The 24,230-nt window shown below is 34.9% G+C and overlaps 1 protein-coding gene across 1 annotated transcript in view; it reads left to right on the top strand.

Annotated features, from left to right (window-relative positions):
• Positions 1-24,230, top strand: part of CFAP299 (cilia and flagella associated protein 299) — a 657,858-nt gene that overhangs the window by 244,122 nt on the left and 389,506 nt on the right. Inside the window, exon 3 of the mRNA XM_003776468.5 lies at positions 18,548-18,638. Within this exon, the coding sequence (XP_003776516.2) occupies positions 18,548-18,638 (91 nt within the window). The remainder of the gene's footprint in view (positions 1-18,547; positions 18,639-24,230) is intronic.

Below are 24,230 nucleotides of genomic sequence, written 5' to 3' on the forward strand. Positions count from 1 at the left end.
TTTCCCTCTACACACTGCTTTGAATGCATCCCAAGATTCTGGTATGTTGTGTCTTGGTTCTCGTTGGTTTCAAAGAACATCTTTATTTCTGCCTTCATTTCGTTACGTACCCAGTAGTCATTCAGGAGCAGGTGGTTCAGTTTCCATGTAGTTGAGCGGTTTTGAGTGAGATTCTTAATCCTGAGTTCTAGCTTGATTGCACTGTGATCTGAGAGATAGTTTGTTATAATTTCTGTTCTTTTACATTTACTGAGGAGAGCTTTACTTCCAAGTATATGGTCAATTTTGGAATAGGTGTGGTGTGGTGCTGAAAAAAATGTATATTCTGTTGATTTGGGGTGGAGAGTTCTGTAGATGTCTATTAGGTCCACTTGGTGCAGAGCTGAGTTCAATTCCTGGGTATCCTTGTTGACTTTCTGTCTTGTTGATCTGTCTAATGTTGACAGTGGGGTGTTAAAGTCTCCCATTATTAATGTGTGGGAGTCTAAGTCTCTTTGTAGGTCACTCAGGACTTGCTTTATGAATCTGGGTGCTCCTGTATTGGGTGCATATATATTTAGGATAGTTAGCTCTTCTTGTTGAATTGATCCCTTTACCATTATGTAATGGCCTTCTTTGTCTCTTTTGATCTTTGTTGGTTTAAAGTCTGTTTTATCAGAGACTAGGATTGCAACCCCTGCGTTTTTTTGTTTTCCATTTGCTTGGTAGATCTTCCTCCATCCTTTTATTTTGAGCCTATGTGTGTCTCTGCACGTGAGATGGGTTTCCTGAATACAGCACACTGATGGGTCTTGACTCTTTATCCAATTTGCCAGTCTGTGTCTTTTAATTGGAGCATTTAGTCCATTTACATTTAAAGTTAATATTGTTATGTGTGAATTTGATCCTGTCATTATGATGTTAGCTGGTTATTTTGCTTGTTAATTGATGCAGTCTCTTCCTAGTCTCGATGGTCTTTACATTTTGGCATGATTTTGCAGTGGCTGGTACCGGTTGTGCCTTTCCATGTTTAGTGCTTCCTTCAGGAGCTCTTTTAGGGCAGGCCTGGTGGTGACAAAATCTCTCAGTATTTGCTTGTCTGTAAAGGATTTTATTTCTCCTTCACTTATGAAGCTTAGTTTGGCTGGATATGAAATTCTGGGTTGGAAATTCTTTTCTTTAAGAATGTTGAATATTGGCCCCCACTCTCTTCTGGCTTGTACGGTTTCTGCCGAGAGATCTGCTGTTAGTCTGAGGGGCTTCCCTTTGAGGGTAACCCGACCTTTCTCTCTGGCTGCCCTTAACATTTTTTCCTTCGTTTCAACTTTGGTGAATCTGACAATTATGTGTCTTGGAGTTGCTCTTCTTGAGGAGTATCTTTGTGGCGTTCTCTGTATTTCCTGAATCTGAATGTTGGCCTGCCGTGCTAGATTGGGGAAGTTCTCCTGGATAATATCCTGCAGAGTGTTTTCCAACTTGGTTCCATTCTCCCCGTCACTTTCAGGTACACCAATCAGACGTACATTTGGTCTTTTCACATAGTCCCACATTTCTTGGAGGCTTTGCTCGTTTCTTCTTATTCTTTTTTCTCTCAACTTCCCTTCTCGCTTCATTTCATTCATTTCATCTTCCAGGGCTGATATGCTTTCTTCCATTTGATCGCATCGGCTCCTGAGGCTTCTGCATTCTTCACGTAGTTCTCGAGCCTTGGTTTTCAGCTCCATCAGCTCCTTTAAGCACTTGTCTGTATTGATTATTCTAGTTATGCATTCTTCTAAATTTTTTTCAAAGTTTTCAACTTCTTTGCCTTTGGTTTGAATATCCTCCCGTAGCTTGGAGTAATTTGATCGTCTGAAGCCTTCTTCTCTCAGCTCGTCAAAGTCATTCTCCGTCCAGCTTTGTTCCGTTGCTGGTGAGGAACTGCGTTCCTTTGGAGGAGGAGAGGCACTCTGCTTTTAAGAGTTTCCAGTTTTTCTGCTCTGTTTTTTCCCCATCTTTGTGGTTTTATCTACTTTTGGTCTTTGATGATGGTGATGTACAGATGGGTTTTTGGTGTGGATGTCCTTTCTGTTAGTTTTCCTTCTAACAGACAGGACCCTCAGCTGCAGGTCTGTTGGAGTACCTGGCCGGCTGGCTGTGTGAGGTGTCAGTCTGCCCCTGCTGGGGGGTGCCTCCCAGTTAGGCTGCTCGGGGGTCAGGGGTCAGGGACCCAGTTGAGGAGGCAGTCTGCCCGTTCTCAGATCTCCAGCTGCGTGCTGGGAGAACCACTGCTCTCCTCAAAGCTGTCAGACAGGGACATTAAGTCTGCAGAGGTTATTGCTGTCTTTTTCTTTGTCTGTGCCCTGCCCCCAGAGATGGAGCCTGCAGAGGCAGGCAGGCCTCCTTGAGCTGTGGTGGGCTCCACCCAGTTCAAGCTTCCAGGCTGCTTTGTTTACCTAAGCGAGCCTGGGCAATGGCGGGCGCCCCTCCCCCAGCCTCGCTGCCGACTTGCTGTTTGATCTCAGACTGCTGTGGTAGCAATCAGCGAGACTCCGTGGGCGTAGGACCCTCTGAGCCAGGTGCGGGCTATAATCTCCGGGTACACCGTTTCCTAAGCCCGTCGCAAAAGCACAGTATTCGGGTGGGAGTGGCCTGATTTTCCAGGTGCCGTCTGTCACCCCTGGAAAGGGAACTCCCTGACCCCTTGCGCTTCCCGAGTTCCCGAGTGAGGCAATGCCTCGCCCCTGCTTCGGCTGGTGCACGGTGCACTCACCCACTGACCTGCGCCCACTGTCTGGCACTCCCTAGTGAGATGAACACGGTACCTCAGATGGAAATGCAGAAATCACCCATCTTCTGCGTCGCTCACGCTGGGAGCTGTATTCTGGAGCTGTTCCTATTTGGCCATCTTGGCTCCTCTTATCTGTAAAAATTCTTAAACCACAAATCTCTCCGAATGTAATCCTGACTGACCTGGCTCCTAAAGAATATTACTTCAATTAAATTAAAAGTAAGTGAAAAGGCAATTAAGAATAGTTTACGAAAAAAAGGGGAGGAGACTAAAAAAGCACATATCAGATTTAGCTCTACTGTTCTCTCCCTTTGTGTTTAAATAATAATCTATCAGAGATTAAAGGTGGGTTGTCCCTTGAGTTGATGCTCAAAGGAAAGGAGCTGAAATTGTTCACTGGTTGCCATTTTCCTTCTATGCAGTTTTAACTTAAAAATGCTATTCTAATGTATTTATATATATATGAGTACATATGATTTTGTTGTTTAAATAAAAACAAAAAGTTGTTTAAAGTCTAGGAAACCAAAACATAATTAGAATGATGCTTGAAATTTTCATTTATTTTTGCAACTTTGAGATGTATGCAATATATATTATTTTAAAAGTTTTTATTATATCCTATTACAATGTATATTCGAGTCAATTAAAATGTAATATACATTATTAAATCAATGAAAGCCTCACTTTTAAAAAATAATTATTTTTATTTTAATTATAGATTCATTTTCTGCTAATTCAACAAATAACTTCAAAAATTTTGAGGAAAAGATGACTGGTGTAAAATTTTTAAAAAACAGTAATAAAAGTTTGTTTCTAAAATGTTAGAAAAAATGAGTTAGAAAAACTTTTAGGAAAAAATGAGTGTGTGTTATTCTGATCAATTAATATTATACAAACATACTGAACCTATTTTATATATGTGTATACTTCTAATTGGTCTACATTTTTTATACTTCAGTCAGTTACATTGAAGCTTCTACATAAAAATTTAAACTTAGAATTGAATAAGTTGTGATTAGAATTTGATGATTTAGAAAATTGCAAAACTATGTATCATGTTTCCTTTGTTATTCTCTGAAATATGTGAATACTAGAATGGTATAAAATTAATCCTAGAAAAATCACAACCACAGTTTTGTAAATTTAATCAATTTTCTCTTTACTTTCAAGAAAACTAAAAGAAAAACGACGACAATATCAAAAATAAAAATTGTTGAAAGAGAGATGATAGTCAAGGCTTTTCCAAGCCTATGTTGTGGTGATCACATTATTTTTCTCTTAAAATAGTGAATATAGTGGATTGCCTTAATTTACATTATATATTGTAGTAACAATTAAAATAAAATTTATTGAGTCTTTACTGCAGACTAAGTTGAAATATAAGGTACTCAGTTTTCCTGGCTTCCTGCATGGAGAGGAGCAAGAAGAAAGGATGGCATGAAGGAGATGATTTATGGAGCACATGATTTTTGAGTCTTGTATAGAGGTTTTTAGAGAAGAGGGGGAAGAAGGACCTTCTAGACTGAGGGTTGAGAGCTATCAAAGGCACAGGGAACTGTGCAATGGCTGTAGTGTACCATGCAATTAGGTTGATGGCAAATCAAAAGATAAGTTTCTGGCCCCAGAGGATAATCTCTGTGTACTATATCCTCAGTAAGTAAATTGTAAAGCAGGAGGAGACAGAGACTGGACCACAGGTTTATTGGTGGCCATGTTCTCTACACATGACCACACTGCCTATCAGGTAGCCAGCCAGCTAAGGCTCTGTTAGCAACACTCCCTCTTTGTCTCCTCAGGCTTGAGGGTGAGAAGATCTTCCTACTCCGTCATTGTGGCTAAATCTTGTGTGTTTCCATCACCCTTTGTGAACATTCTGAACCCTGCTGATATCTCTATTACACTCTCTTCCCTTAAGCTCTTTCAGTGTTTCGTTTGTTTTCTGTTGGGACTCTGACTGACAGTGAATTTTGGATGTGAACAGTGAGGAATAAAATCTCAGAGGATTCCACATAGTTTGGCTTGGGTGTTCAGGCAAATGGTGTATAATTGACCATTTATATTGAAAAAGTATATTACTATATTTCTTTAGAAATATGCTATAATGTAAAGTTGTTTAAAAATATTCTAGATAATTTTAACTAGCTTTTTTTCTTTTACTATTATAACATAAGACAAAAGAAGAAAAAGTTATGAGAAATTTTAACTTAGTGTGAGGTTAGGTTTGTAATTCACAACAAAGATAAAATGACTAATGAGGAAATTAAAATCTGCATGTCAAATTAAAGAGAACTGATGGGTGGGAATTAAAATTAGTAGGGAATAATAATGAGAGAGTTTAGCAAAATTACATGATGCAAAGTAATATACAAATTACATTTTATTTTGCATACAATCAACAAGCAGAAAATGAAAGAAAAAGCTTTCCACATTAATATTAATATCCTGTTGTTAGACATAAATCTAACAAAAGATGTACAAGACTTATTAAGAACAAATACAATAAAACTTTATCGAAAAAACTTTAAAAATCATAAATAAGTAGTGAGACACACTATTTTTAGCTTCATGATTGGAAGCTACAGTATCATAAAGATGTTTATTCATTACAAATTGGAAATTCAAATAAAAATTCCAAGAGCTTTTTAAAAGTGGAAGTTGACAAATATGTTTTAAAAATTTGGTAGTGATACAAAGAAAATCAAAGACATTTTGAAAAAGAAAGGATAAGAGTCCTTTTCTTGACATCAAAATTTATCATAAATGCTCAGTCATTGATAGTGTGATATTGGCAGAAGACAGATACATAAAAAAATAAAATAGAGAAGCTAGAAACAGATCTATGTATATATAAATATTTGATACATGACAAAAGAGGCATTGAAGGTTCTTTTCATTAAAGTTTTAAACATTGCATAGGCAATATAGTGATTACTTCAGGGTGGAGAAAGATTTATTTAAAGTAGAAAAAAGTCTATAACATGAATAATTTTTATATATTGGTATACATTCAAATTAGATCTAATTATAGAAACTCCAGTAAGAGCAAAAATACAAACTACGTATGGAATAATATATTTGCAGAGCATATAATAAATAAAAATCTAAAATCTAGAATATATGAAACACTCCTACAAAACAATACAATATAAATAACTCAATAATAAACTGGACAAAAAACTGGAATGAGCATTTTGCATGAAAGGAAATTAATATGACAAAACATCAATAAATATAGGAAAATGCAAATTAAAAGCACTCTGAGGTTGCTTAACCTCACACTGGATTGCTTATATTAAAAAGTTCTAAATTACTACATGTTGGGAATGGTGTGAAGCAAAATGAACTTTCACACTCATAGTGGAGTGTAAATTGGATCAACAATTTTGGAAACAAGTGGCTTTATTTTGTAAATCTGAAATTAACAAATGTGCTATTACACAGCTCTTGTATTGCTAGCCATAGATCTTTGAGAAATGTTTACTCAGAAATGTACACATGTACAGGAAATTCTAGCAGCATATTTATAATAGACCCAAAGGAGAAAGGATAAATAAATGGCTGTATATTCATACACGAGAATACAGTGAAAATGAGGTGCAGCTACATGCACCAACATATGTGGAACATACTAAAGAAATATATGTGGAAAATGCTAAAGAAACAATATATTACAAATATATACTTTGTGGTTTCATTTATAGAAAGTTCAAAAACAAGCAAAATTACACCATATCGTTTAGGGGTACATACTTAGGTGATACAAAGAGGTGATGATTCTAAAATTTGGAGACTGAGATAAAGAAAATGTGGGAGTAAATATCATAAAAGTGAGAAGGTAGTTAGCCATGCTATAGGAGGTGGGAAAATGGAGTTGTGAGCAGGACGGAGTGATCAGTGGCTTCTATCTAAAGTATTGTTGTTATTGTTCTTATTTCAAAATAATCTTATGAGTATATTATTTTAATATAAATTCGTATTCAAGATAAGGAAGTTTTTCCATGCTCTTTGCGGCAAGTTTCCATGGTGCTTTTCCTTTGGGCCATTTTGTGGTTATCTGGCTTGAAATTGTTTCCACTTTGCTAAAGAGAACTGGAGAGAAACAAATAACTGACTTTGGTAACTAAATTCTGCATATTTCAGGAGGTGAAAATGCTCTAATTTAGTTCACATGATGAAAAAAACTTGAAGTAGTTTCAAGTTGTACAAAAGAAGTGATAAGCAAGAAAGTGTACATAGAAAAATAAATATATTGTAGAAAATTATTACATCTTGTTCCAAGACGAGAAACAGCATGTTATGGACTAAACTGTATCCATCCTCAGAATTCATATGTTGAAATCCTAACCCCAAATATCATGATATTTGGAGACTGAGGCTTTGGGAGGTCACTAGGTTTAGATGACATCATGAGGGTTGGGCCTTCATGATGGGATTAGCGCTCGTGTTAGAAGAAACATCAGAGTTTGTTCTTGCTCTCTCTGCCATGTTGTCGTATTAGAAGAAACATCAGAGTTTGTTCTTGCTCTCTCTGCCATGTTGATACAGTAGAGTAGCAATCTGAAAGCCAGAAAGAGGGCCTGTACCAGAACACAACCATGCTGGCACCCTGATCCCTCACTTCCAGCCTACAAAACTGTGATAAAATAAATTTCTGTTGTTTACACCACTCGGTGTATGCCATTTTGCCATGGCAGCCCAAACTGCCTAATACAGAGCAAATACACAATGATACATTGAGAGAAGGAATGTAAAGATTCAATAGCATTACAGATACATATGAAACATTTTTAATGTTCTTTTATTCTTTTTTCTTTTTAATGTTTGTGGGTACATAGGGTAGGTATATATATTTATGGAAATACATGAGATATTTTGATACATGCAGAGTAAATGGGGTATCAACATTATTCATCACCTCAAGCATTTATCCTTTCTTTGTGTAATGAACATTCCTATTAAACTATTTTGGTTCTTTTAAATGTACAATAAAGTACTGTTGACTGTAGCCACCCTGTTGTGCTATCAAATACTACATCTTATTCATTCTGTTTTTTTTTTTGAACCTGTTAGCCATTCTCATTTCCCCAGCCCAGCTATCCTTCCCAGCCTCTGGTAACCATCATTCTACTCTCTATCAATCATCATGAATTCAATTGTTTTAGCTTCTAGCTTCCACAAATAAGTGAGAACAAGCAAAGTTTGTCTTTCTGTGCCTGGCTGATTTTACTTAACAAAATTACCTCAAGTTTCATGTATGTTGTTGCACATGACTGGATCCCAGTTTTTTTTTTTTTTTTTTTTTTTGAGAGGGAGTCTTGCCCTGTTTCCCAGGCTGGAATGTAATGGTGCTATCTGGGCTCACTGCAACCTCCGCCTCCCAGGTTCAAGTGATTATCCTGCCTCATCCTCCCAAGTAGCTGGGATTACAGACATGCGTCACCACGCTTGGCTAATTTTTTTTATGTTTAGCAGAGATGGGGTTTCACCATGTTGACCAGGCTGGTCTCAAACTCCTGACCTCATTATCTGCCCATCTGGGCCTCCCAAAGTGCTGGAATTACAGGCGTGAGCCATCACGCCTGGCTTGATCTCAGCCTTTTTATTCCATATGTATATGTACTACATTTTCTTTAACTATTCATCTGTTGAAGGACACTTAAGTTGCTTACAAATCTTGGCTATTGTGAAAAATGCTGCAACAAACATGGGCGTGCAGACATGATATACTGATGTACTTTGTTTTGGGTATAGGCTTAGCAGTGGGATTGCTGGTTCACATGATACCTCTATTTTTAGTTTTCTGAGGAACATACAAACTGTTCTCCATAGTGGCTATAGTAATTTACAATGCTGTCAACAGTGTATCAGGGTTCTCTTTTCTCCACATCGTCACCAGTATTTGTTATTGCCTATCTTTTGGATAAAAGCCATTTTAACTGGAATGAGATGATATCTCATTATAGTTTTGATTTGCATTTTTGTAGTGATTAATGATGTTGAGCACCTTTTTATATGACTATTTGTCATTTGTATGTCTTCTTTTGAGACATGTCAATTCAAATCTTTGGCCTATTTTTTGATTGGATTATTAGATTTCAGCCTATACAATTGTTTGAACTCTTTGTATATTCTGGTTATTAATCCCTTGTCAGAAGGGTAGTTTTCTTCCATTCTGTGGGTTGTCTCTTCACTTTGTTGTTTCCTTTGTTGTGCAGAAGCTTTTTGACTTGATGTGATCCCATTTTTCTATTTTTGCTTTGGTTGTCTGTGCTTATGGGGTATTGTTCAAGAAATCTTTGCCCAGATCAATGTCCCAGAGATTTTCTCCAGTGTTTTCTTGTAGTAGTTTCACAGTTTGAGGTCTTAGATTTAAGTCTTTAATTCATCTTGATTTGATTTTTGTATGTGGTGAGAGATAGGGATCTAGTTTCATTCTTCTGCATATGGATATTCAGTATTTCTGGCACCATTTATTGAAAACTCATTTCCCTAATATATATTCTTTGTACCTTTATAAAAAATGAGTGCACTGGTGGTGTATGAATTTGTTTCTCAGTTCTCTATTCTGTTCCTTTATGTATCTGTTTTTATGCAAGTACCATGCCGTTTCAGTTACTACAGCTCCATAGTATAATTTGAAGTCAGGTAAAGTGATTCATCTAGTTGTGTTCCTTTTACTTAGGATAGCTTTGGCTATTCTGGGTCTTTTGTGGTTCCATATAAATTTTAGGATTGTTTTTTCTATTTCTGAGAAGAATGTCATTGGTATTTTTATAGAGATTGCATTGAATCCATAGATTTCTTTGGGTAATGTGAACATTTTAACAATATTGTTTCTTCCAATCCATGAACATGGTATATTGTCCCATTTTTTGGTGTACCCTTCCATTTCTTTTATCAATATTTTATAGTTTTTATTGTAGAGATCCTTCATTTATTTGGTTAATTCCTAAGTATTTAATTTTGTTTGTAGCTAGAGTAAATGGGATGAATTTTTGATATCTTTTTCAGATTATTCACTTCTGATATATGGAAATGCTACTGATTTATCTATATTAATTTTGTATCCTACAACATTACTGAATTTGTTTATCAGTTCTAATAGTTTTTCAGTGGAGTCTTTAGGTCTTTCCAAATGTAAGATCATCTCATCTGCAAACAAGGATAATTTGACTTCTTCCTTTGCACGTTTCTAATTGGATGACCCTTATTTCTTTTTCTTTTCTGGTTGCTCTAGCTAGGACTTCCAGTACTATGTTGAGTACAGTGGAGAAAGTGGGCATCCTTGTCTTATTGCAAATCTTAGGGAAAAGACTTTCAATTTTTCCCCATTAAGTATGATACTAGCCGTGGGTTTGTCATATTTGGCTTTTATTGTTTTGGGGATATGTTCCTTCTTTCCACAGTTTTTGAGGGTTTTTATCATGAAAGGATGTTAAATTTTACTAAATAATTTGTCAGCATCAATTGCAATGATCATATAGTTTTGGTCCTTTGTTATGTTGATGTGATGTGTCACATTAATTGATTTTCATATGCTAAATCCTCCTTGAATCCCTGGGATAAGTTCCACTTGGTCATGATATATAATCTTTTTAATATGTTGTTGAATTCAGTTTGCTAGTATTTTGCTGGAGATTTTTGCATGAATGTTCATCAGGGATATTGGCCTGTAGTTTTCTTTTTTTGGTGTATCTTTGTGTAGTTTTGGTATCAAAGTAATACTGGCCTTGTAGAATGAGTTTGGAATTACTCTATCCTTTTCTATTTTTCAGAATAGTTTGAGTAGGATTGGTATTAGTTGTCCTTTAAATGTGTGGTAAAACTTAGCAGTAAAGTCATTGGGTCCCAGACTTTGATTTGTTGGGAGACTTTTAATTTCAGCTTTAATTTTGTTACTTATGATTGGTCTGTTTATGTTTTGGTTTTCTTCATGGTTCAATTTTGGTAAGTTATACATATCTATACATTTATTCATTTCTTGTGGGTTTTCCAATTTATTGGCATAAAGTTACTCATAGTAGCCTCTAATAATCCTTTGAATTTCTGCAGTATCAGTTATAATGTCTCCTTTTTCACTTTTATTAAAATTTTTTTTTTTTGAGAACAGATCTCACTCTGTCTGCCAGGCTGGGATGCAGTGGCACAATCACACCTCACTGCAGCCTCAACTTCCCAGGCTCGTGTGATCTTCCCACCTCATCCTCCCAGGTAGCTGGGACTACAGACAGGAGCCACCATGCCCAGCTAATGTCTTCTTTCTCACTCTGATTTTATTTATTTGGGTCTTCTTTTTTTTTTTTTTAGTCTGGCTAGAGGTTTGCTGATTGTATCTTTTCAAAAAAACCAATTTTCCCTTTTGTTGAACATTTATATTGTTTTCTTCTTTTCAATTTAATTTATTTCTGATCTTTATTAATTTCTTATACCAATTTTAGGTTTGTTTTGCTCTTGCTTTTATAGTTTTTAAAGATGCATCATTAAGTTGTTTGTTTTAAATTTTTCTGTTCTTTTGATGTAGGTGCTTATAGCTATAAACCTTTTTAGTACTGTTTTTGCTGAATCCCATAGGTTTTGGTATGTTGTGTTTCCCTTGTCATTTGCTTCAAGACATTTTTAAATGATGAGTTCATGTCCTTTGTAGGGACATGGACGAAGCTGGAAATCATCATTCTCAGCAAACTATCGCAAGGACAAAAAACCAAACACCGCATGTTCTCACTCATAGGTGGGAACTGAACAATGAGAACACTTGGACACAGGAAGGGGAATATCACAAACTGGGGCCTGTTGTGGTGTAGGGGGATGGGGGAGGGATAGCATTAGGAGATATGCCTAATGTAAATGATGAGTTAATGGGTGAAGCACACCAACATGGCACATGTATACATATGTAACAAACTTGCACGTTGTGCACAGGTACCCTAGAACTTAGAGTATAATTAAAAAAAATCTATATATATATATAAAATCTCTTTCTTAGTTTCTTCATTGACCCACTGGTCATTCAAGAATTATAAATAATTTTATCTGTGGAAAGGTAGAATTATTTTCTCCTAATTTATATAAAGGATAAAACAGAAAAATGTCATGTTTTCTGGGAAATGTACAAAAATATTATCTCTGTCTAATAGAGCAATAGGTGCCTCATATCAAAATACAGTAAAAAGTATCTTCCATATTTAACTCTCAAATGAGTTTATATATTATGGTAAATTAAATTATATTTTCTCATCAATTTGCAAATAATTTTCCATTTTGGCCTCTAAAAAATAGAATTTAAATTATTTGGGACCATACAAATATAAATGTATACAAATAGTTCTGTCAGTAAATTTATCCATGGGAAATAGAACTGTTTCTGTAAACTGTGTTTTCATAGATGTGTTTGTTTTTTAAGAAGATAACATAGATGTTGTATAATATACTTTTACGCAACTACTGTTTTTCACTTTGCTCTTCATTAATTTTTTCCAAACTAAGTATACAACACATTTTAAGGAACTAAGGCACAGAGAGGTTGCATTATATATTCAAACAAGTGTGAAAGAGTTGAATGTAAATTCTCTAAATGTGAAATATAGGCTAGATTGGAGTTCTCTGGCTTAAAAAAATTAAATCTACCTTTGAACAGAACAGTTGATGAGAACTTCAGTCTAGACTGGAATGATAATAATAGCTGATTAGCTTTCCTTAGAGACTGCAAGACCAGCCGACTCTGATTACTCCCAGGGGAACCGCCAGATAAATTCTGCATACCTCACTCCTCCTACTCTCCTACACCCCTACTGATTTATGTTCCTTCTCCCCAGTGAATTCTCATTGTTTTCACAATGTAAAAATATTATGATGTAGTGTTTATGATATGCTACTTTGATATATTGTGAGCCTTCATTATAGTGAAATAAAGCCTGAAAATTAGTGAATCTAGAATAAAACTGAATACCAGCTGATTATAATGAAGTTATAAATATACTTCCCATTAGAGTTTATTTGAAAATAATTAAAATTGTTTGCAAAATGTCTAGCATAGGGACTAGTACAAAATCAGTGCCCAATAGCTAAAAAGTATTGCTGTTAGAATACATTTAATCCCAGATTTGAATTAGGGATTATTAAGAAACTTCTTATTAGAAAACATCATTTTTTTTTCTTTTTTTGAGACGGAGTCTCGCTCTGTTGCCAGGCTGGAGTGCAGTGGCATGATCTTGGTTCACTGCAACCTCTGCCTCCCAGGTTCAAGCGATTCTCCTGCCTCAGCCTCCAGAGTACCTGGGACTATAGGTGCATGCCACCACTGCCAGCTAATTTTTGTATTTTTTAGTAGAGACAGGGTTTCAGCATGTTGGCCAGGATGGTCTCCATCTCTTGATCTTGTGATCTGCACATCTCGGCCTCGCAAAATACTGGGATTACAGGCATGAGCCATCACGCCCGACCTAGAAAACATCTTAATGATTAATCAAACTTTGTTTGTTAGAACACGTCCAGTTATACATTAAAAATCCAAAAAATAATTGATATCACAAATTTGTAGTGAAAGAATTTATTTAAAAAATAAACTCTTAAAAAGTAACTCTTGAAAATAAGTTTCTAACAGTTTTCCAATTATTTTCCTTTTGTTATTCATTCGTTTTGAGTGTTAGCTAATAATGTCAGTTTATGAGATAATGATATACAAACAACATACTTAAATCATAAAACCAGTAACCTAATTGTTGAAGATTAATAATATGTTTATAATCATTCAAGTAGGATTATATAAATAGCTTTAGCTATTGATTAATCATGGTTGGTAAAATTTAACTCATCCATGTAACTTTTACCACATTTTGAAAGTGCAGTGGAGTGTGGACAATAAAGATGGAGTATTTGCCTTTGTAGAACTTATAACACTAAGATTTTGAAACAGACCTACTTCACTTCTTGAGGAAGTAACTGCTTTTGTAATATTTATTTAAGCAAGGTTTCTTAGGTCACTGACTGTTAAATAAACCTAGTTAAATAAGAGTAATGCATGTTAAAGATTTAAGAATTCCTTACCTCACACTCTGCATTAACTTTCATTCTTTTCCAATATTTCCTCTTGCTAAGAAGTTTCAGGTTCTCAGCTGTAGCATAATATAAGAATGATTATTATGTAACATTTTTTTCTCTGCTTCAGATAGCTTTGGAGCCAAAGATCCTTATCCTCTCTGTCCCAAATTTATATAATACTTCTATCTTCCTCATGGAGTTTATAAGAAATGATGTAAATCTATGTATGTGAGACTTGCATAATAATAAAAGAAGAACAGTATGAACTTAGGATATTTTCAGGATAATAGTCATTTTCTTGGACTAATTATATATTAATGATGTTTGCTGGTTAATGATACAGTATGATTGCTTTAGACCACAAGTTTTATGTCTACTATTGGGCCTAGATATTATTTAGCACAGCATGACATCAAGGTTCAGAAAAATGTGGTTGTTTGGACTAAACAGTTGATAAATGAGTAGGAATTAAAGACTGATATTCCATCTTATATTTTAGTTTAATTTTTATTATCTTGTGCTATTATTTAATAGACTTAACCTATGACTGTCTTAGAAAATTCATTTTAGTTATGTAAGTAATACAGTCTCCTGGGAAATTCCTAGAATATTTCACCTAAGGTTAAATTCCAATTTGATCACCAAGCCAATCGCACAAGAGTATCTTTTTCCAGAAAAGTGAACAAATTTCAAATGGTCAAGTATCTTTTTGGATTAGGTGGGTAAAAAAGTAACAGAAAACCCCAAAATGACAGTGGCTGAAACCAAATATAAATTCTTTTCAGTCTCATATTCAAGAAGTCCAGCTGGTGTCACTCAAGGCTGTGTTGGTGTTCTGAAATATCAGGGATCCTGCTCCTCTCTTTGTTTCTCCATAATAGTGGCCTCCAACTTATGGCCAAGATGGCAGTTGGAGTTTCAGTCATTATATTGCATTCTAGCTACGAGAAAAATAGTAGCCTTCCCTACTTTAAATACACTTCTTAGAAGGCGCAAATCATTTTCACTTGGCTCTTAATGTGCAAAAGTTAGTGACATGAACATAACTAGCTGCAAAAAGACTAAGAAATGTGGTCTTTATTCCAGGCTGCTACATGCCCAAGTGAAAACAGGGGCTTTCATTGTTACGGAAGAAGGGGGAACAGTGTCTGCCATAGTAAGTGTCCAGGGACAGTAAGAATTCCATTGCCTGTTACCTTATTTTCTTGTCCAGCCCAGAAATCTGCTGAAAACCTTGGCCATTAGCAAGAGAGTCATGCTTAGCAAAATATTAGGAGTCCCATCCTTACTAGTGAATGATGCCTAAAAATCGATTTTTCTGGCATTTTATATCTGATATATCAGGGATAATTTTTGTTTTCCTTGGAACTTTCATAAACATCCACTTCCAGGAATAGTTATAACAACAGCAATAAAACAGTAAGTTGCAAAATATATAATAAAATGAAAAACTGACCACATGATACTATATATATATATATTTTAATGAGTACACAAATATATAGATACATTATAGACATATATCTATATATAATTTTAAAAACCTTGAAGGCTACAGGCAAAACTGATGTGTTCATTACCTTTTGTGCTGTGGGATCAGGGTTGATGATCAAATTGGACTTTATCTGTAAAGCTCTAAAAATTTACAGCAAAATAAGGTATGCTTGGGAAGGTAGTAGGAGTAGGAAGTAGAAATATTTTGTGGAAACTCTTAGGAATTCTGTAGTACCCTAACTGTATAGTCATTGTATCAATTACAGGTTTTTATTGTGAGCAATAGAAACCAATTCTAATGAACAAAATCAAAAAGGGAATTGGAAGAGCACTGATTATCATAGATTCAAAGACAAAGTTGAATAAGACTGTAGTAGGAAGTAAGGGTAGCCACTATAACTCAGCTACCTTTCATTCTTGTGTCTCTGTTAAAGATTTACATTCTCATGAGGTGAAATGACATTGGCAAAGCTTGAGGTGTATTCATTAGCTGAGGTTTGGGAGGTAGGACTTCTAAGTAATTGGGTACCTTGATTCTACTAAGGCAAAGAGCGTGGAAAAGACTGTTGCCCAAGTAAAAGTTAGGGTTGTGTTGCCAATAAAAAGGGAGAAACAATATTAGGAGGCAAAAGCAATAGATGTCTACAACTGTCACAAAAGACTAAATCTATTGACACTTCCTTCCTTCAACTGTAAGTTTTAGGATGCTCTGTGGATATGTAGGGGAAGGTTTGGTTTTGAAGCTAGGATTAGTGATTTTAATTCTCAAAAGAGCCTTTACTTGGTTACACTACAGTGAACCAAGTTAACAAATTTTCTGTACTATCAGAATTTGCTCAGAAATTCTTTTCTTTACTGCTCTTGTTTTCTGAGCAATCTAGTCTCAAACTTTGTTGGTTATGCTATAGGAAGCTATGAGTGTCTGAGCTACTGTTCACAAATATTTACTAAAAATTCCTAGACAGGATTGTATTTTCTCACCCCGTTGATTTCAAGGTTAGCCATAGCACTTGCTTTGGCCAAGAAAATATGAGTAGAAGTTATATGTGTTACTTTTAAGCAGAAGCTCTAAGAGAAAAGGTGTGGCTATGTTCTCTTTTCCCTCTGCACAATAACAAAAGATAGTTCAGATAGAAGATGTTTCATCAGTGTCTCAGTCCCCCAAGATGAAGAGCCGCAGTAAACCTGCTGTTTATGCATATTATTATTGAGAAGTAATCTCTTGCAATTGTAAACCACTGAGATTTGGGCCATTGGTTACTATAGTATAACCTAACCACTGTTGATTTATGTACTGGTAAAATGAATTCTCTGTCCAAATTTCACAGAGAATTTCCAACAGACTGTGGTTTTTAAAACAGACCATAAGCAGGAAATTAGGTAGAAGCTGGATGAGTGATTAGAAGCTTATCCTATGAGCAGTAGAAAACATGTAGGTTTTTCTAAACAAGCAACTGACAAAATTAGTTTTCTGTTTTAGACACTTAATATTAAAATAGTACATAGTACATATCGTAACATGGAACACTCACTTTTGGACAGAACAGTGAATTAAAGAAATTGTCAAATATCTGATTCTCTCCTTTGGTACTAATTAGTAGTTATTTTCCATGTATATTTAGGTTTTTTATTATTAAGTGATATATATAGATATTAAGTGATATATATATATATATGACAAGCTGAGGAGATAAAACTAGAAAAGCAAAAGCAGACAAGTTATGATCAATTTAAAGAGCTACACTTCTAGATCAATAACATAAACAGTATGTTGCAATGATTTAGCCTAGTAGTAATTGCTCCTTCACTCTTCGCAAAAAGCAATCACTAGGTGTATTTTCTCTCTTAAATATTTCCCAAATCTATCCTTTCCTTCCTATCCTTACCATCACTTCTTTAAATCAGATATTCATCATCTCTTTCTAAAGGTTTGTGGTAGTCCCTTAATTAATCCCTGCAGTGTTGCTCTCCTCCAGGCTGCCTTTTTCAAAGTTGCTGAATACTGTTTCTGAAACACGGATTTGATTATCTTAATTCCTTGCATTAGACCCTTTTGGTTCAACACTTTCTGGTAGAACGAGCACACAAGCCTTCCCTGAAAGGGACTGTTAAGAATGAGTTCTAAGACCAGACTCTACTATCTGGACTTACTAAATATTTATAACAATATGTTTATTATAATGTTAACTTCTATTAATATTACCTGGTTTCTCTCTCAATTCTTGTGTGTACTCTCTGTTTTGCCATTACCCGATTGCCTTGCAATTTTACATTTGAATTTCTTTATTCCTTTGTATTTACTGATAACTCTCTCCTTCCACCCCACAAACTGGTTAATACTGTCTCAAGTTTTAACATTAAGTTCAAGAATAATTGGTTTTAAATTTGAGATTAAGTGACTTTTCGTTGAATAAGATACTTCTTTTATGATCTCCTCTGATACTCGGTCTATATCTCTATTATTCCAGTTATCACATGGTATGACATTATGTTTATATATCTGGTTTATATATCTGTTTACCTCTATGAGACCATAGGCAACTTGAGAGCAGGAACTATGTCTTGTGCATCATTGAGCCCTGATACAGTTACTGGTTCATAGCAGACACATAATGAAAAAGTCTGTGGAATATGTAAGAAATTGCTAAATAAAGAAAATATTATTATTTCACAAATCACTCTTGAACTCACTATTGTGTGGTTCAGTTTTGCTGGATTGAGATCTTTGTGATACATTTCTTTTAAAATATATTTCCAGAGAATGTTATTTTTTGAATTCTTGATGCTTCCTTTCATCTGACAAAGATAGGTCAACCTAGTTTCTACTCGTAGAGCTAAAATTAATGCTCTACTCCAGTAACTGTATTAGCATAGGTGTCTAGTATTTTTATTTCCTTAAATTAATAAACTGTACTAAAGTTATAGGCAATTTAAAATTTTTCTGAGAAGTGAGCCGTACGAACATGTTGACTTTTCATGATACTTTAAAAAAGAACGAAATGGGCATGTAAATGAAATTGTATCTGCCATGAGTCTTGATATGGGTATATTATTTAAAGGCTTGATTCCAACTATTTATAAATAAAGACTCTATTACTATATACAATTAAATTGAGGAATCTAGTAGATCATAATGATTTTATTTATATGGTTTTCATGTTGCAAGGAAATTGTCACTTGGAATAAAGAAGCATTGTTGTTGGCTCCAGAATGTTGGAAACATATTTGTTATCTAATATATTATAACTGAAGATCTGCTTTTTACAGGACCCTAACAAGTGCTGGTAAAGACCTACAAGATAATTTTCTGATGGCCCTGGCAACCAGAGAAGAAGACAATCGCAGTGGAAAACTGAGTGTAAGTACATTTCACCCAACAGCTTAAAATGTATACACTAAAGGCACAATTAATATTAAAAAATGTAACATTAAATATCTTTCTTAATGTAATTTACAAGATATAAAATATGATTCCTCTTTATTAATTATCTATTATAGGAATATATATAGAAAGTTAAAAATTCTCATTTACATCTTTAGAAGTAGCCAAATAGTTAAAAAGAAAAAGGATTCTAAACATTCATTGCAAAGAAAATGCCTATGCATGGCAGAATTGTTCTTTAACCTGGGTAAAGCCTCCTGCTTCTTTTAAACTTAACCTCTTCTTACATTCTCCCAAGTTGCGTCACCCACTGACCCCAAGTTTTGTCCCCTGATTTTATGTGACTCCTAGAATATAGTACCATAGTCTGCCTTTTAGTCCTACCTTGGAAGATACGATAAAAATCATGTAATAGAAGAACTGTGTTATCATTATTATTTTTGAATGATCCAAGGAGAATATACTTTTACTTTGTTAAAATGTGTGCTATGTCAAATATGTAGAGAATGCGAATATTATTTGGAATAAAGATTTACTTTCACACTTTGTTAATATGATATTTGTGATAACAGTCTTTGTAAGTCTTAACATGTTCCAAATCAAATTTAATAGAAAAGGCAAATATTCATGCTAAAACTGTAGTAAGTGACTGACTTAAAGAAAAATAATCAGAAATAGTATGATAAAAAATTTAGAGCAACAGAAAAATATGTGTATAAGGAGATCTATTCTACCAATATTTTCTCAATAAAAATGTTGGAGTTTTTCTCACTATCAGGTCCACTGAAAATATCGCATGCAGGCAAAACCCTCAATGTAGTTCAGAGAGAGAAAAAAATCATAACATGTTTAGTTAATAGAATAGAATCAACCCCGACTTAAAATAAGGGAAAATTTCTTGTAGGAAGTAGGCTGACAGAGGTTTTAAAAGGGTGGGGATGGAAATACGGGCAGAGACTAGACTTTGGACAGCTTTAGTAATCACAACAGAAAAGTCTGAATGAATATATGAGCTATTACAAATGCATTTTCTCAGAAATATGAGTGGAAAACTTATAGAAATTAAATATTTAAATGAGGCTAAGACTAGGACATAATTTAATCTCCAGAAATGTTGCAATAGGAATGGTAGAATTGCAGAGGATGCTTTAATGAAGATGTGCATCTTAAGAGCATTTCATGTATGTGATAGAGACTAAGGAAAATCTTAGAGGTCAAGATGTGGTAATTGAAGAAAAAACTAGTTAAAAATTAGAGAGGTAAAATGGATTATTTTGAGACAACAATTTCCAATTTCTTTCCAGACTACTCTGAGGCATTCACAGAGCAGATCAATCTGTTTTATTTCCTTCCTTGGTGTTTATGATATAGTTATCTTATAGTTTTCTACTTTCTTCTGACTTTTTAACTCAATCTCTTTCTTGGGCTGATCATCTTATACCTCCAGTTGACCTGTATCTCTTCTACTATACACATTTTCCCTTAGTGAATCATCAAAACCCATGAGCTTACTGATTCTGTTTCCTGCTACAAAAACAGAAACCTAGATCTTTTTTTTAATCTATTATGTTTTTTCACTTAGTCATTAAACAAATAGTAATAAGTGGCTGTATATGAGGCATCGTACTAACTGCTTGGGATACAATGGATGGCAAGTGCTTATGGAGCTTACAGTTGTTTGGGGCAGAAAATGAATAATCAAATAATCATTATTTGTATAGAAATAAAAGCCAAAATGCAATGTGACAGGTGCTGTGGAGGAAAAACATAAAAAGCTCTGATTGTGTGTAAGTGGGTAGAGGATGATATAATCAGATTTTCAGACAGAAAACATCAGTGTGCCTTTAGTATAGGGAATAAATTATAGAAAGGATAAAGTGGATGCCAGCAGATGCACTGCAAAATCAGATGAAAAGAAGACAAATTATTTGAGAGCTATTTAGAAGGCAAACTTAGCAGGATGCTGTGATAGGATATAGTTAAGGAAGGGATAGAAAGAAAGAGGGTAGTCTTTGGAGATAGATAGATGGTACTGCCACTCTGAAATGTAGTGTTCTAAAAGATCAGAAGTAGGGCACAGAGATCATGTGTTTGATTTTGAACATACTGAACTTGATTTGTTTTTGACAAAAGAATATGTTCAGTTGTTAAGAAGCTGGAGAAAAAGATCTGAACTCTACTCCAAAGTTTACTTCCATATTGCTATCCCTCCAATGCTCAACATTTGCTCTATTACTAAGTTATTTTTTTTCCTTTTCCACTTATCAGATCTCCCATACATTTGGTCACCAACTCTGGTCAATATTACTTGGTAAATAATTCTCAAATAAATGTGGGAGAGGAGGCAATGAAGCCAAAGAGATGGGCAACAGCCAGGTCTCAGGGCTCTGTTGCTGTGCTCAGTAGCGTGGACAGTGCTACTGAGATGAAGGTGATGAATGTCCTTAAAATAGTGTATACAAATGGTTAATGTGATCAGACATGCAACTTAAGAGTACATTGGCAGCAGTATATGGGGATAAGTGTGTCTCCATAGAGATGGGGAATGAGATATAAGACAGGGAGGTCAACTGAGAGGCCATTGTAACAGTTCAGGCAATACATAATGGATGTATAATAGAAGCCTGGGATAAATAGATGACAGAATGAATGGGAAGAGAAGGATAGATTGAGTGATTACTTAGGAGATAAAATCTGGAAACCATGTGCTTGTTTTTATGTAAGAAATAGTGATTTGTAGGATTCAGTGGAGAGTGAGCAGCTGATAATAATTTTAATAATGGAAAGACGTATAATCCTGGCTTTAGAGGATTTAGTATAGTTCAGTGATTAAAAAACAGATTTTTGAGGTAGACAGTAACTAGACTGAAGTTCCAGACTCACTGCCTACCAAGTATTATGGATTGCAAAAGGACATTACTGTATTTTCTAAGTCACAATTTCCTTTTCTGTAAGGTGGGAATTAAAAGAGCACCCTCATCTTAATATTTATTATTGAAAATGTAGATTAAACATTTGTCACACTGTATGATACATGACAACTATTTAATATATAATAAATTTTATAATAAAGGAGTGTTATAACTGCTAAAGCTATAATTGTGAATAAAATAGATATAGAAAATATGCAGTACTTTTGCTGCTAGTCTTTAAGGAAAACATTGATTGGATTTGAATTTCTCTTTAGAAAAGATAGTTGAAACAGTTCTTTGAGACAATCAGTTGCTTATAGATTTTATTAGAGATGTAAAGATTGTTGATCAATGTAAGATATTATAGCTATCAGAATATTTTTTAAAGAAACACTATAGTTTTTTTTTTGTGTTGTAGAAACCACTGTCCATTTTAACTTATACTCTGTGCAAACCACTTTACTATTTGCCAAAAACAAAGATGTATAGAACATGGGTCCTCCCTATAGTGCTTTTAATATAATAGGATTATGTAACTCTTTCTAGTGAACAAGCAGCTGGGGGAGGAGATAATTATTTTTCAAATGGTAGTAAACTAAGAATCCCTGATTTGTTGAGTGAAAAAAATTAAAACATTTCCTTTCTAATCAAAGACTCATGAAGATTATAATGAGAGGTCACATGCTGTTCTGGGTGGGAAAAGTGAGACCCATTGACACTTATTTTTCCACTGAATGTTGACTATGTAAACAGTCACATGGATGACTAGTTTTGGCTTTGAAATATGCATTATTGAAGCTAGTAAAAAAACATTGCCTACAGCTTTTCCTTCAGAGTCATTCAAAGAAACCACTGTACCTGGGTCAGGAAAACCTATGCATTAGGTGGTTCCTAATATACCCATTTCCTGTGTTGAAATCTCTATGAAACATAAGATTGCGTTGTATATGACCAATAACATTGTGCTGACATGATCTTTTCCCTCCTTGCTATTTTCCAACTTTTATAAAATGTTCCCTTTCAAGAAAATGAAGGTATTATACAGATGTTTATTTTTTTTTGATAGAATTCATGCTTGTCCACTAATAAACCCTTATGGAAGTTATATGACTCACACAATCTTACCCTCATTTTAAATAAATTACATCAACGTTTGGGGGAAAATGTATATCAACATTTATTTCACCAGAAAAACTATAGCTGGATAGATCTTTAATTTCCTTATTTCCTGGATAGAAATTTGATACAGAGGCAGTGAGAAGTGCAGGAAAGAGTGAAGGTTATGGAGTCATCTTATCTGAGTTTGAATCTTGGATTTTCTACTTATCACAAGCTGAAGACACATTTCTCAACTCAACACAGCCCGAGTTTCCCCACCCAAAGTATGGGGATAGTAATTTTCACACTGCTGAGATATTTATAGAATAAAATTATATAATGTGTAAAGCACATCTAAGCCTAAAACTTGGTAGGTGGTCTTTTTTCTTTTCTTTTCTGCCACAGTGCCTTGCTCTGTTGCCCAGGTTGGAGCTCAGTGGTACCATCATGGCTCACTGCAGCCAAGATCTCCTGGGCTCAAGTATCCTCCCACCTCAGCCTCCTGAAAAGCTGAAACTACCAGCATGTGTCACCACACCCAGCTAATTTTTTTTATTATTTGTAGAGACAGGGTTTCCCTATTTTGCCCGGGCTAGTCTTGAACACCTGGTCTCAAGTTATCCTCTTGCCTGGGCCTCCCAAAGTGTGAGCTACTGCATTATAGATGTTTAATAAAGCATAAATTCCATATGTTATGTTAGGTCAGGTTCCCTAAAAGCAGAGCCTAGGATGCCAATTTTAGTGCAAGCGATTTATTGAGAAAGTTCTCTCATCTAAAACCTGTTATGGCATGATGGAAGCATGATACTATAGAGGAGGAAGCTAGGCAGAGATGTGGTTTCAGTTGAAATCTAGTCTTAGTCTGATCTCACAGAGAGCTCTGGAGTAAGAGAGATTGTTCTGCCTGTGGCAAGGGGAATTTGCTTGTATATATTTCCTTCCCCATTCCTCTCTCCATCAATTAATCATCAGCTGCCACAGAGGTGGGAGATGGAGAAGTGGCTCCAGTCAGCTAAGGACAGTCCTTTTGAGGAGGGTACAGGTGGGAGCCATTAGCTTTTAACACCTGCAGGTCTGGAGCTGGGTACATCTGCCTAGGAAATGAGATCTAAGAGGGACACTACCAACATCCACTGCAGTGCTCTAGAACTACAGATGCTAAAGCTTAGTTCTAGCCATTTTAGGAAAAAAAAAAAGTATGTCATTGTTTCAATAATGTAATCTTATGTAAGCAAAACATAATTTTATTTAGGTATTTAATCAATCATTTTATATGAAAATTTAATGACATCTTTAGTGTTACATACCTGACATGAGACATAGCCATTTGAATTAAAATAAAATGTATTTGGTCATTTACAAATGACCAAAAGCCCAAATATGATTTGGTGTCCAAACATTTTACATATGTAAGAAGCTTTCCCAGTTAAATCTTATGTCTACTAGTACATGTCCCGTATATAATTCATGCTGTGTTTTTTGAACTGACAGAATCAAGACAGCCAATTATACTTCATTAAGACAATTAAAAAATGATAATAATAATGATTACAATTTC

The sequence above is a fragment of the Pongo abelii genome, chromosome 3 (genome assembly GCF_028885655.2).
Source record: "Pongo abelii isolate AG06213 chromosome 3, NHGRI_mPonAbe1-v2.0_pri, whole genome shotgun sequence".
NCBI classification, from domain to species: domain Eukaryota; kingdom Metazoa; phylum Chordata; class Mammalia; order Primates; family Hominidae; genus Pongo; species Pongo abelii.